This window comes from Stylophora pistillata, chromosome 3 (assembly GCF_964205215.1).
Source record: "Stylophora pistillata chromosome 3, jaStyPist1.2, whole genome shotgun sequence".
Lineage (NCBI taxonomy): Eukaryota > Metazoa > Cnidaria > Anthozoa > Scleractinia > Pocilloporidae > Stylophora > Stylophora pistillata.
Genome location: NC_142521.1, coordinates 7,640,001 through 7,654,720, shown reverse-complemented (window position 1 = coordinate 7,654,720; position 14,720 = coordinate 7,640,001). Strand labels below are relative to the sequence as shown.

The window sequence follows — 14,720 nt, the reverse complement described above, 5'->3', positions numbered from 1 at the left end:
TTTGTTTGCAAAACCACTGGGCAATTGTCCGTGGGCTCTTCATATAGAATCTCCCAGGAGTTTTTCGCGACTTAAGAAATTCTGTACTACGAACATTTTCTGTTAAAAAAATGGCTGACTTCTCGTCCCTTTTGTTCTTTTTAGTTGGAATCATCTTCTGTCAAGCGAGTGTAATCGACCTTACGAGTGATAATTTTGACTCGGTAGGTATGAAATGGACGCAATTACTTATGCACAAATATCCGAGAGAGCGTTGTCAAACAGTGATTGGACGAAAGTATCAAAGCCTGAAAACTATAATGTGACCAGGATTTTTTTCTGCCGTTTTGTTGTAAGCAGAAATCAACGAAGTTGATCTTCTTGATTTTGTTTAGTTTACATTTTGATTGGGAAGCTTCACTCCCATTGACTGTATAAATAAAACTTTGTTGCCCTAACTAAATTTTTTGACACGTGGTCAATCGCTGATGTACAAAATTCCTCGATGTTGGTATACATTTGCATCACGCTAACCGTTGCTTTCTTGTTATTCTTCTTTCTTCAGATTGTAAATGGCGATAAATTTGCATTTGTTGAATTTTTTGCACCCTGTGAGTAGGACACCAATAATGTCTTAGAATTCTTTTCTTTTTGACTGATCTTTCCTAACTATTTCAGGAGCAAACTCTAGACCACTCAGGCATATATTTGATAGAAAAGGGGAAAAATATGAGTTCAAGATATTGAGATGAATCCAATAGCTATCGGGAATTATTCTAAAACAGTGAAGGATCGAAAAGGAAACCCCAGGGGGTATGAATGCAAGAGAAGCCTACATGCTACTGCATGATAGACAAATAGTAGCGACAGGGTAGCTATAGGTGGTGGCACTTACATAGGATTAACTCTACCAGCAGTTTAGATGGAGCTAGCTAGGTCAATGGCTAGATCAGTCTTAAAATCTGCAGTAAACACAGAGTTCTAATACCTGTTGTTGGTGTCATTGTTGCCTTTGTACTATTCCTGGTCATGTCATTACATACCTGGCTAAGCATACTCTGCACTAACCAAGAAAAGTTATCTTTTGATTTATTCATTTGCCATGTGTGATCACGGAAACATTAAAAACAGTAAAATGGGTTAGCCAAGATGAGGACCAAATCTCCTTGGTGGGAGTCCATTGCACCAGTTTTTTTTTTTTTTTTTTTACACCTTGTCTTCAGTGTGTTGTATATCAGAGAAATGTATAGATGGAGTATTTAATTTTTCTCTAAAGGGTGTGGTCACTGCAAAGCTCTTGCACCAACATATGAGAAGCTAGGAGAAGCTTTTGCCAAAGCTGATGATGTAGTTATTGCCAAAGTGGATGCTGATGCAGACAAAACTCTTAGTTCTAGATTTGGAATAAGTGGTTTCCCTACCCTTAAGTACTTTTCAAAAGGAAGCACAAGTGCTGAGGAGTAAGAAGTGTTTTTTTCTAAGACCTCTTGCTTTTTGTAATCTGGATACAGAGCTGTTTTGGCTGTTATAACAAGTAGAGGAAACTCTTGGCAACTAAATTTGCAACAAAATTTGGTGACGTATGTTTGGTGTTCTCCTTGTAAGCTATGGTTAGGGTGTTAAGTAGATTCTGTCATGCAATAAATATTTGTATAGATCACTTTCAATTCTCTGTTATTTCCTTTTACAAAAAAAATATTTTTTCCCTTTGGTTGCTCATGATCAAGCACCTTACCCCAAGATATTGATCAAACCACTAACCACAAGTTTTTACTGGCAATTATATAAAATTTATATCTTGCAACCATGGTGAGATTCTAGGTCACCAAATACTGACTTTGAAAAGTTTTATGATTGGAGCTTTGTTGTTTGTAAACCATTAAACACTAACAATTTACATTTGTATTTTCTTCTGCATTGCAGTTATTCAGGTGGAAGGGATATTAAAGATTTTATCTCATTTATTGAGGGTAAAACTGGTAAGTAACATGATATTTTTTGTTATTATAAAAAACATTTTTAGTCAACTTGATAATTTTAGTTCCAAGCACCATAACGGGAAAGAAGTAAGATTATAATAAAATTCCTTCAGAAAGTCCCGGCTACAAAATGCATTTTAACCAAATTTCCATCTTGTACCCTTACAGTTGAAGGCACAAGGAAGTGTTTTGGCCTAAATATTTAAACCCTAAGATTGACCAGCATGTAATTTCTCCTCACTGATATACTGCTGAGCCATTAATTTAGGTCTTGAGAATAAAGGAAACAACAGCCAACTTGAGAAGCTTTGATTGTTCAGGCTTCTCATTAAGTGCCAGCCAGCAGCTCAAGAACTGGCTACTTTGATATCTGAGTTGCCTACTTTTTGTGAAATAATCTGTTTGTAAGTTGTTAAGAGTATGCCGTCTACTCCCTAACTTAATGAGAACCCTGATTGTTAAACAAATTCTCCTAGTCAGTACTGAGAGTATTGAGAATATGGATACCAATGTTAACCCTTTCACTCCCAAGATCTCATTAGTGATCCTCCCTACTGCCTGCTACACAGCTTTTATAATGTTGGTTTGGAGAATTTTGTATTGGGTCAACCAAAAATCCCCTAATTGATATTTTTCTTTTTTCTCATCACTTGTCTGCTTGATATTGTACTGATATTGTAAGGAGAAATTCTGTCTTGGTCACTTGTGGGAGTATAAGGGTTAAGGGTGTAAAGGGTTAAAAAAAAAAAAGGATAGCAGTAAATATGTTTTGTAAACCCCTTCAAATAAATCAAGTTGTATCATCAGGGCTGTGGTCTAGCAGTGCCTGGTGGCTACTGGTGCCTTACTTTTGCTCTTGGGCAACTCAGGAATCTTAGTTTTTTTTTCATAAAAAGCATATGCTGGGCACCCTGGATTTCACAGTTTCAGAGCACTGGGCCCCTTACAATTTTTCTCAGAGCACAGCCTTGATTGTTGACTGGGAATACGCAATTTTGGGTTTTTGGAATTGGTCATTATACAGTTTGGTTTTCTTCTTTATTTTAGTGTTTCTTTTTCAAATATATACTATTCATCAATTTTATCAGGTGCCAGAGCCATTATGGCTGTCACCAAGGAAAATGTTGTACAACTGGATTCTTCCAACTTTGACTCAGTGGCCCTGGACAAGACAAAGGATGTTTTGGTTGAATTCTATGCCCCATGTGAGAGTTTTTACTGTTCTTACTTTACTCCAAACTTTGTTACACATTACTGAAATTTTATGTAGTTCCAGAGATGTTCTCATTTCCAGCACCTCTATGTAAACCACTATTGTGATGAAGCTTCCTAATAAAAGATTGTTATTATTATTTATTAGCATGTGAGAAGCTACATCCCAGTTTTTCTATCCAGTCATATTTCTATGTTTCTTAAAACTTCCTCAGACTAATTGAGTTGTCTCTGTAAATTTCATCTTGGCCTAATTTTTTCAGCATATTTTGTCCATTTCCAGGGTGTGGCCACTGTAAAAGCCTTGCCCCTGTCTATGAGAAAGTGGGACTTGCATTCAAGAATGAACCAAATGTAAGCTACAGTAGTGCCAGAGATTTTTCTATGGTGTCAAGCATAATGTTAAACTTTGTTCTTGTCATTGTTTTTTCATTTTGTTCCACTCCCACTTAAGGGTACTAATGAAACAGTCCTGGATTATCTTTAGCTATAAATTATACCACACACTTTTATGCAATGCTATAAACAAGCCAACTTGACATCTCTTATTTGAAACCCTTTAATTAGTGTGAAGAAACTCTTTGGTCAGCAGTTTAGAAATCAAATGATGTAATTTGCACCAAGTGTCTTCTCTATTTGTCTTTTTTTTTTTTCTAACAAAATTTTGCTCATGGCAATTACCATTGCATGATTTGAAAATATTTAAGCTGGGAGCCCTGTGATTTGTACATTACTCTTCAAAATGAAACACTTGAACACACTAATAGTTAAATTTAATGCAAACCAGACATCTTTTCTCTAAATTATTGTTTACAAGATTTGTTTATTTCATAATTTAGTTTCCTTTGTGTATTTCCAGTGTGTTGTAGCCAAAGTTGATGCTGATGGAGAAAGGAGTTTAGGGGAAAGGTGAGTTTTTGAAGGGCAGAATGTCATAATGCTGTCATCTCCAACTATGAACATAAATGAATATAGGAGTTAATTTTTTAAAGAAACTGTGGTTCTGCATAGGTAGGGAATAATACAAATAATTTGGTGTTATCAACTGATCATGAGTGGAAGATGTAAATTGTCCTTGGTAGAGAGTTTTTATGGCTCTGTTTTGCTCAGCTAACACTTGATAGGTCAGCTTTGAAACTTTTTAATGGTGGCCAATTTACATTTCATTTATCAACTCAGTTGATAACATCAAAATTACGTACTAGTAGTTTTTAAACCTGGTGTTTTGAGCATTAGCCCTTCATCAGAGTGAAGGGGTATGACAAAGTGCTAACACTCAAAGGGCCTAATGTTATCGCTTGATTCTGTCTTTCAGGTATGGTGTGAGTGGCTTCCCTACCATTAAATTCTTCCCCAGAGACAGTGATGAAGCAGAAGAAGTAAGTTGTATCATAAAGTTCTTCTAACAGTTCTGTGGTGTATGAGAGATTGAGGTACCAGGGGTGTTCTTTGCAATTCACTCATAAAATTTTGCTCAAATTATCCATTATGTAAGTCTTGTGCTCTGCTTGGCAATCACTGTTTTAGCGTGGCTTGCCCAAAAGTTTGGAACTTACTTCTGACATAAATTATATCAAAAAAGCCACAGATCTACTGTTGACAATTTTAAATGTTTGTGTAAGACCCATTATTTTAAATTAGCATTTCCCTAATGTCTGTAAATGTTACATGGTGTTTTATTCTTGTTGTATCCTGTAATTTTTTATCAATTTTAGTTTTTTTATTGTATTTTATCTGCAAATTTCGTCATATTTTGTTTAACATTTTTGTTAAGCATGTGCAATCATTACATCATTTAGCATGCACTATATAAGTTTATTATTATTATTATTATTATTATTATTATGTCGCAGAGAAATCAGCTGAATGCTACATTCTAATCAGGCAGCACAGGGCGAAAACCGTTACCTGTGAGCCATGGAGTAAAAAAATAAATGTACATTAACTAATCCTAAAAAGCTTTTCCGTTGTGTCTACGGTCCTCCTTCTAACAGGAAGTCAAACTGCCACCTTGAAAGTCCGGGCAATATTCAACGTGCCCGAGAGCACTGCCCTCTGCATCTTTCGCAGTACGTCTGCGCTTCTGCCTCCCACCAGCTCGCGCATCATGACATCCAGCTCCTGTTACCACCCCCCGAGGGCATCCATAATGATGTTATATTGCTTCACCTCGTAGCCTGGGAACTGCTGCCTTAGTTCCCAGTGAAGGGGTCCGTACTTCAGTGTCTTCTCTTCATCCTTTCTTGTCCGATTGTTAACCCACGGGCAGCTCATTTCCAGCGTCACAACTCTCTTGCACATATGATTTACAATGCGTGCATCCACCCTATTGCATCTGACCTCTTGTTGATCAGCATATATAGGGACATTATTATTATTATTATTATTATTATTTTTATTATTATTATTATTATTTATGTACCAAAAGGGGTTGTCCATTCTCCATGCTAGAGAATTGTGCTTTGGTAAAAAATGCTCAAGATTTCTCTGTAGGCAATAGCAATGTACAGGGCCAGGGTCAGACAAGTAGATTACAACACAAAAGAAAACTCATTGATTAAAGTCTTTACGAAAGGTATACAAGGGAGAGTCCTGTAATTATCCACTTAATTCCAAAAATCAGTATGCAAGCTCAAGAATTATTTGTCTAACAATCATGACCTTCTTATTAAGTTTCCAGTCATTTCCTATATTCTCGTGAACTCAAAGTGTGATTTAGGGCTGATGCTGTGGGGATAAGCAAGATTCTTCTCACTCTAAGAGGGTTACAGGGTTGATGTAGGTTTTACAGACTGTATTTTTCAATGGCCTCTAATACTTTTTAGTGGGGCTCCCACGCGCACAAAGCGTGTGTGGGGCAGAGCCCCATACCTATAGAATATGGTCAACCTCTTTTCGTTTGGTTGTCACGTGACTGACCGAGTGTACGTATGTATGTACGTGCCTTCAGATTGCATGGGTAGGGTAGAGGAGACTATCAAAATGAAGGGAGGGTGTCTCAGGCGAGTCTTGGCAAATGCACATCTTTTATGTTATCACTAATATCATATACTTGGGAGCTCCGCTTTTAGGCTTGGCTAAATCTATATATTAATTTGTGCCGTGATGACTCTGAGGACTACATGTAGGTTGTAATGATTTTTTTGTGCCTGTTATTGCAGTACAATGAAGGCCGCAGTGAACAAGACTTCATTGACTTTCTGAATGAAAAATGCAAAACCAATAGAAAATCTGGAGGAGGAATTACTGATGATGTAATATTCTGCTTATATTTACTAGCCTTTAGATATTATATTGTATATCACTTTGGCAACATGTTGATTTAGAAATTTTTGAGAAATGTGTAACTTATTTAGCAAAAGATTTAGAGACTTAATAAGGCTAATAAGACTTAAAGGAGCTAAAACAGAGGATTATTTCAAGAAAATTGTACCAAACTGAGAGATAATTATTTATAATTTTTTCTTTTGTTGGTTGGCTTTTTCTGTTGTTCCAAATTCATTTTGTGAATCAATGAAATATTCTATAAGGCCTTGGTTCATTTTGCTTTAATGTGATCCTGGGTGATATAATTCCAGGTTAATTTTAATCACAGAAATGGAAAGGAAAATTGTGTCATCTTTTGTTTTTTTTTTTTTTTTCTGCAGGCTGGAAGGATTGACAAATTTGATGAGTTTGCCAAAGAATTCATGACCAATGTGGTAAAAATTGACATTAATGAAAAGAAACAAAAATGCAATCTTTTGCTTCATTTACTTTCTGCAACTTGTTAAACGCAGTTTATCTTTCTTTCTTTCTGTCAAGGATAAACGTGATGCAATCTTGGAGGAGGCCAAGTCGCTCATTGATGCACAAGAGGATCCTAAGTAAGTGTATGATAGTCTAGAGTACAACTGAAATGTGCTCCTTTAACCCTTCCCACCCAGACATCAGTATGCATATTCTCCCTACTGTTCTCTACACATTTCCTAAGGTGTGACATGGAGAATTTGTTTTTAACAAACAAGAGCTTCTCTGGTTGGTGATTATTTGCTTTATTCTTGTGACCTTAATGTGTGATTCAGGGGTGATATTGTAAGGAGAAATTAGATGTTGGTCATTCCTAGGGGTTAAGTGGTTAAATTGTCCAGCTGGTCTCAAATGCAAATGCCAGAAATGTTAAGGCTAGCCATCAGTGGATGACTAACTCATCAATGTTCTTTAACAGGGCAGGAAACTTTCTTTTCAATTCACTTGTCCCTTCGGACAAGTGTAGTGTGTATTTCACTTGTCCGGACCACAAAACTACTTGTCCCAAAAAATCGGCAACAGCAATTTAGGGTTTCAAAAATCCTTTTTTTTTTCAACCCTGCCCCAGTTAAGTGGAAATCAGTGGCGACACTTAGCGAAGAAATCAAATACACAACTTGCACAAAAGAAAAGAAAGTTTATTTCCAAGGCACTTAGTTGTAAAATACGGGAAAAAATGATTTCTTATTTATCCAAGTCAGGCAACATTAGAGCTCTACAACTTTACTTGTCCAATCGGATAATTTTGATCATCTTTTTCCTTGTCCGAATGAAAAAGTTACCCGTCTCAGACATTCAGATGGGCCAAGTTTCCTGCCCTGTTTAAGGAGCAGAGCATGATCAATATTCTTTTTTGCCCTCCTATGTCAATAACTGGTGATCTTTCGTGAGGCAAAAATCCCTCTTAGAAAATTATTTGCTGCATTTTTGTATTTTACCAAGCACTTATTTTGGCACCCAAAGTGTTCCCTCTAGCACACGAGACTTGCATATAAAAGTTAATCTTAGATCTTAGTTATCAGTGTGTGGCCTTTCATAAAATTTAGTCAGAGAGAACCTGTGTTTTTTCTTCACATGCCTTGAATAGGTAATCTGTGCATCACAGTGTAATCTTGTTAACAACCATTTTTGATATTAGACAACACTTTAATTTGTCTATTTGACATGAACTTGCTCAGGGATGCAACCTATTACACCAAAGTTATGGAGAGGGTGCAAAGTAAAGGAGATGCCTTCATCACCACTGAAATAGAACGCTTGAACCGTCTGCTTGGTAAGATTTCACTTCATTTGAATCTGCGTGTTAATTCCAATTTTGAGTTCTAAGTTTAGTTGAGTTAAATGAATTGAAATGTAATGTTTGTAAAGCAGCTCAAAGAAAAAAGTATGCTCCAGAAACCATTTAGTTTTTATTGCAGCCATCCAAATGTATGAAATTGAGACACCAACTAAAAATTCCATAGAGTAACCTACCACTTGAAAACAATTTTCGTTTGGTCTGGTTTTCCTTTGGAATCTCAAGATGCATTTTGCAGTAAATTTTTCAAACTCTTTAACTCCCCAGATCTGATTATAAATTCTCCCCTCTAGCTGCTACATATTTCCTTGTAAATTAGTTATGAGAATTTGGTGTAACTCGCTAGCTGGATAACATATAGATTTTACAGGGAGAATTTACACATCAATCAAGACAAGACGGGGTTTATTCGAACTGTAAAATTACCTTAGTTACAAATTAGACAAGAAATGAATTAAAAATACATACAGTTGCTGGTCACCCAAAATAACTAAAGAGCTAAACTAGTTGGGTTAACCTGGTAGCCAACCATCCATACTGATATTTAACAACTATTCACTGAAGTGGAGGTGGTTGGTGGTGGATATTTACCAAGCCGCTTAGCAGCGAGGTTGATATCCACTGCTAACCACCAACACTGAGGTGAATAGTTGTTTTAGTATATACTAAAACAGAGATAATATACACCACCATCATTAATTTGAGTGATTTCTTCGCTTGTCACGCATGCAAACCGGGACGCCATTTTTTCTCAAGTTGTTCAGAGGTAAATAGCAAAGGATATTTGGAGTTTGACTAGCCAATCAGAGCATGCCTTCAATGCTATCCACTGTTTTAGTATATACTAATTGTGTTTATTTCATTGTTATGTTTCAGATGGGGCCATCAGTGCCAAAAAGAGTGATGAGTTCAGTAAGCGTCGCAACATCTTGAAAAAATTCCAGGTTGACACTACTAAAACAGAGCTGTAGAGGGCTCTTTAATTTTGTGTGATTGTTGATGCTAGCTAAAATGTCTTTACACAAGCTTAGCCTCTGGTCTTGAATGAATGTTCGACACAGTATTTAGGTTTTTAATATATTCTTTTGTTAATGGCAATGTATAAGCAAAGATGTTTCCAGTATGGCTGGAAAAGCTTTCAACTATTAAGTACTGCAACGTTTTTCTCTTTTTTTTGTTTGTTTTTTTTATTAGATCTGTTTGATAATCATGTCAAATACTGTTTTTCAGCCACCTCTTAATATTTGCCTCTGTACTGTTTTTTTTTTTGGATGTTTCTTTTGTTTTTGCAATGGATTCACTATTAAAAAACATAACATTGTGTTTCTAACTGTTTTTGTGTTATTATGTTTTATTTTTCAAGTTGAAAAGTTCACCTTTTGAATAGGAAATTTAAAAGGCTTTTTTTCTTGATAAGGCTAAATTTTCATTTTTAAAAATGACAAGTGGAGTGTCAAAGGATTGTTTGGTACCCTAATGTAGTAATACTACAATTACTCAAAGGCTATATTTCTTCAATATTTATTTGATAGTGATATTTTAGTGTGCATGTGTACACGTCTATCACCATTAACAATTTTTCTGATCATACTTTCCCAAAATATTGCTTTTTTGATAAAAATTTCAAATGTCAATGTATTGGGTTTTTTATCTGCTCTATTTACTTGTTTTTATTCCACTCTGGTGCTGAAACACAATTTCAAATATAGAGAAAGGCCCATGGGGGCTTGCTAAAAAAGGAAATGGTTCCTGAGTTTGGTATTTTTGAGGCAATCTGTTGTAAAAAGTCTAAAGAGTTTTCAATCATGTCCAATCTTCACCGCCACTGCATTGCTGCAACGCTGTAAAGCAAACAAGAAAGAAAAGAATTTTAACCCTAACATCAGTATATGCATATTCTCCATAATGTTCTTGGTACATTTCCTAGGCAGTTGATGAGAAGAATTTGTTTAACAATCAAGAGCTTTTTGAGTGAGTGGTCTTTTCCTACAATTATTCTTGAAATTAACGTTTGATTCAATAGTGATAATGCATAGAGATATTAGATACTATTAACAGGTTAATCAAGAATATTGTTTTAAAAGATAAAAAGAAGACTTCAACTTAGTTTATGTTCAATGTAAGAACTCCTGCATCAGATTGATTGATACACAATCAGATAAAGTGAAGATTGACACAAGGGTTAAAAAATTCTCTGTTCCTCTCATTGGAAAACATAAGACAAATGAGGATATGAAATGAGAATCAAGAAAACATACCCATAAAATCAGGGCTGGAAACTTTCTATGGTTTTGTGGAAATTATGGCTGATTAATATATAACCCTGACCCACAACTCTAATCATAAAAATCATCTTGTGAAGTTTCTTTCCCCTACCCCACCCCCCAGCATGCACTGAAGCTGATATAAAAAAGGAACATTTACCTGGCTCTTGGATGAGCATCTCGATAGCGACTACTGTAAATCAAGAAGAGAAGAGAAAATCAGTGCTGGCTTTATAAAAACATGAATTAATCATTCAAATTATGGAATTTATTATTAAGCTTTCCGTGAACATGAAAACAAGTTAGTGGAGGCATACTTAAGGATCACCATGTCCTAATTGCTGAAAACTCCATTTTAATTGTTACCGTAACAATGAATAAGGATTAAAGGCATGGAGTTCAAGAATGCATGTGTCCTCATCACCTCTGTTAAAAAGAAAAACTCCCCAGTAGGCAAAGGCTGGTCAACTTCATTTCCAGTGAGACTCTAATTGTGGAAAAGACCCCATATATCCTGTTAAAGTTTTGTTAAAGGAGGGTGCTCTCTGCCCTAAAAGCAGCCACTGTTCAGGGAATGAGCCTCACTCCTCTCCCCTACCTCCCCCTCCTGAGCCACCTCTGGATCTCTTTCTGAGGAGAGATGGATCAAACTCAAGAAAGCAATGGAAATTAAGCACAAGGGATTTCATCATAAACACATCTGAACCAAGATCCCGGCTTCCCCAGTGAAATTAGAAGCAAACCCATTCATGAAATGATGCACTTACTAAATGGTGGCAGGAATGGGTCGCTGACCCCTTAGGTCAATGTAGGGTTCCTGTCTGAGGGAGTACTGTGCAAACAAAAAGAAACAAATCATTTTCTTTTCAGTCATTTAAGCTTTGTTTTACATTGTTTCATCCCAGAGTAATTTGCATTCTGTGGTCGCTTGCCTGACTCCAGTAACAGTTGTTGATATTCCGCATCTCTTATCATTCAGCGTCCACATGAAGCCTCATTACTGAAAATGAATAATTATTTCTCTGAATTCACTTACTCTCCATGACCCGGTCTCCCTTGGCGACAGGTATCTTGTTGCATAACCATTGAATTTCATCTGATCAGCAGAATACTTGAGATATGGTTCAGGCATAAATGTGTATGGCTCTGATGGTTCTGTTGAGGGAATATGGGGAAATGATCAAATTCTGTTTTCCACCTATGTTTACACAATGTTTACAGTTTAGTTTTGTTGTCATCATTACTTTTATAAATATTATTATTATTACTAATATTATTATGATCATTTTGTCACAAGGCGATTGCACTAACCATTTGGAGGAAGAGGGGATGGTTGTTTCTGAGACTGTGACGTCATCGATCGCTTTAGGAATTCTGCCATGCCTCTGCGACAGGAAAAAAAAATTATTAAAAAAAAAAAAAAAATTGCGGCAAAACAATACTATTGAGATATTCTTAACTTTTGGCATTTAAAAGATATTTTAGTGGTTTGTCCATAGAAGATGTAAAGATGTGAAGACGCAAAAAGAAATTTCAGACATGGCAGGCGCTCGGCGTGAACATGGGTAACACGTTTGCGGGCGATTACGCGCAGTGAAAGAGAGTTTCCCCAGGCCTTCATACGCGACTTCTCGTTTGCACGAGCTGTTCTTGCCACTTAGAATTGCTACCGCTCTCCCGTAGCACTTCCGCGATCAAAAAAATAAACGTTGATAATAGGGCTGTCCTCTTAGTCCTGGACACTTTGAGCTATATTTCAAACATAAGCCTCATCAACATTTGGAATAGAATTGATAAATTATTATCTCCAAGGGAAAACAATGAAAACCTTAGTTTTCTTTCTTTCTTCTTTGTCTTTTTTCTTTCCTTTCAAATTCAATAAGTTAGCAGAGCACAAAACTCTCGCAGTAAAAAGCGAGAGTTGCGCAATTTCACGTAAAGATTGAAAGGCTTTCTCGAGAACTTTCTTGAAGATTTAAAGGTCAAAGCAAGTAACGGAAATACTGTATGTGAATCCAATGTAATGATGTATTGTTGCGCTGTTCATTTGTCATTGTTCAAGTTTTGAATGCGGGGTGTTTTGATTTGCCTTTTAAATCAAGGGCACTGTCTTGGCGCTAATCTGATAAGCCCGCTGTTTTTGTTCCGGGAGATCTGGTATTCTGCAAAGATTTTACTGTCAACAGAAACTTCAAAAACGGTAAACAAATCCTTTCAAACTATGGAAGCAATGCAGAAAATTTAAATAATCAGAAAAAAGCCTCTGAAATTGAAAGGAAAATGGCTCCAGCAATCGTTAAAATTCACTTTAAAAGCTTCAAACGAACTCAGGTAAAACATAAAAGTTTGCAAAAGTTGCCGCAAGCTTCCATGGATTCTAGTTAGCAAAAACTTGCCAAGAACAAGATTAATTATTGCAGGTATATACTCTCACTTCCGTTCTTCTATGACTTCCATTTCTTCCAGACAGTTTTTCAGGTTATGAAGTGTGATTTCATATTTTTTATTCTGTTTAGGCAAACATTTTCACACTTTCCAACCAATTGAAATCACATATTCTCGCGCGCAAACCCGTAAATTATTAAAAGGTCTTACCCTGATTCGATGGGCTGGTAGGAGGTAGATTGAAGTTGTCGCCCTGTCTCGGTTATTCTCTTAAAAACAAAAAAGAAAAGAATTCTCCTTGAGTTTATTGATTAATAATTGCTCATGCACTCTGCTAAAAAAAATTATCCTAAAATCCGTACTGTCTAGCGACAAATAACAACATACCGTGCCTGACAACGACTTCTCAGCTGGTCTGAACAACGTGATGGTTTGGCTTTTAAAATCCTCTGAAAAGTAAATTGAACATAAGACAATTACTACTGAATGTACTACCTCTTAAGAGGAAGATAACTTACGGTTACTTTTGCAATCTCGTTATCTGTACCCTGTGTCAGTGGAGTCGTAGTGCGTGAGTGTTCTTCCGGTAACTTGTGGACTGCCGTATCCATGTCCATACGCCGGAATGTTGGCAACATCGGGTGGTAGAGACCATCTTTCACTGAGGCCAGCATATGCGATCTGCCCGAGAAACGCGGATTAACGCGCGTGTGAGTTGTGATCGGCATCAGAAAACGCGGTCGCAGCGACCAAACTGGAAAGAAACTTCGCCGGAGAGGAAGAAATTATTCCCTTTGCTCGGAAGCGATTCAGACCGGCTTGTGTTGACTGTAGACACTGAACAAGGTGTCAAAATTTTTCTTTCAATGGTGCGCGAGTTTGCGCCAATCAGTGATGAGCAAAGCCTTTGTGAGGTAATCAGTGTTTTTGACGTAGAAGAGGGTTCGACTCCGCGACAATTTCCGCTTCGAATCATAATTACATGGCAGAATTTCATTCTTAAAAAGGCAAGTTTAATTTAAGTGTTCAAATCAAATGGTCACGTACATCCTTCATTGCCGTTTGAAGATCAGTCTCAGTGTACCTTGAACTTGAAGTATAGCAACTGGCTAAAATTAATTACCACCTTTGAGGGAATTGAACCTTAAAGTGACCACATACTGAGTTAATGAGCCAATGTGAAAATATTAATTTATAGGTGACTGTTAATTTGCATCAAGGTAAAAGTCGATTTAGCTCCAGTTTAGCGTTAGAGGAGGGCGCCCTGCTTCGCCTGGAAACATCCTGACCGAAAATTAAACTAACCTTTTGACAACGGATTGTAATATTTAAACCCCGCATTCAGAGATGTCAGATTCAATAATTATTTATTGTTTTGCCTGCTTGCCTTTGAGTCTGAGGTTTGTTGATCGTAAACTTAATTGGCAGAACAGTTAGAACTATCTTTAGAAGTAAGGCGACCTTTGCTGCTTAAACTAAGAAAGGCATTCGTCTGTCAACGGAATATTCCGTTTTATTCGTATTAAAGTTTTATCCGATGAAAAGTTAAATAATTTTGAAGACAATGAAATGTTTAGTTGTCAATGTCTACAAATCGGATAGAGGTCAAAATGTCAAAAATGTTCATTCTTCAAGCAATAGGTGGTTCATGCGAAAAATCACGGAATAAATAAACAGCTGATTTTATCGATTAAACTATAGGATAAGGAGAAAAAACTTGGCGGTACTCTCACTATTTGTTTTACGGCTTTTGTTGTGTCCCAAATTTAAAAACTTGCTGAAATCTGCCTGTTGATCTTAACACTACAAACTAAA

At 36.5% G+C, this 14,720-nt stretch overlaps 2 protein-coding genes across 4 annotated transcripts in view; one reads left to right on the top strand and one right to left on the bottom strand.

Annotated features, from left to right (window-relative positions):
* Nucleotides 1-37: 37 nt before the first annotated feature.
* On the top strand, nt 38-9,586 carry LOC111327047 (uncharacterized). The gene is made up of 13 exons (XM_022931173.2): nt 38-203; nt 545-590; nt 1,256-1,439; nt 1,903-1,958; nt 3,047-3,163; nt 3,454-3,524; nt 4,030-4,079; nt 4,486-4,549; nt 6,332-6,424; nt 6,818-6,871; nt 6,975-7,036; nt 8,138-8,232; nt 9,133-9,586. Exons 1-13 carry the CDS (start codon nt 111-113, stop codon nt 9,225-9,227), a joined length of 1,080 nt encoding a protein of 359 aa, XP_022786908.1. The 5' UTR covers nt 38-110; the 3' UTR covers nt 9,228-9,586.
* The window catches only part of LOC111327133 (sperm microtubule inner protein 8), an 8,241-nt gene continuing 2,165 nt past the window's right edge, over nt 8,645-14,720 (bottom strand). For 2 of the 3 annotated variants that reach the window (XM_022931275.2, XM_022931347.2), the window contains exons 2-8: nt 13,293-13,354; nt 13,116-13,174; nt 11,832-11,905; nt 11,557-11,675; nt 11,288-11,352; nt 10,681-10,713; nt 8,645-10,097 (exon numbers count right to left, since the gene is read on the bottom strand). In XM_022931275.2, coding sequence (XP_022787010.1) covers nt 10,073-10,097; nt 10,681-10,713; nt 11,288-11,352; nt 11,557-11,675; nt 11,832-11,905; nt 13,116-13,174; nt 13,293-13,354 — 437 coding nt within the window. In that variant the 3' untranslated portion in view covers nt 8,645-10,072. Of the gene's footprint in view, nt 10,098-10,680; nt 10,714-11,287; nt 11,353-11,556; nt 11,676-11,831; nt 11,906-13,115; nt 13,175-13,292; nt 13,355-13,452 lie in introns of all 3 variants that reach the window. The other variant, XM_022931420.2, reaches the window with a different exon arrangement.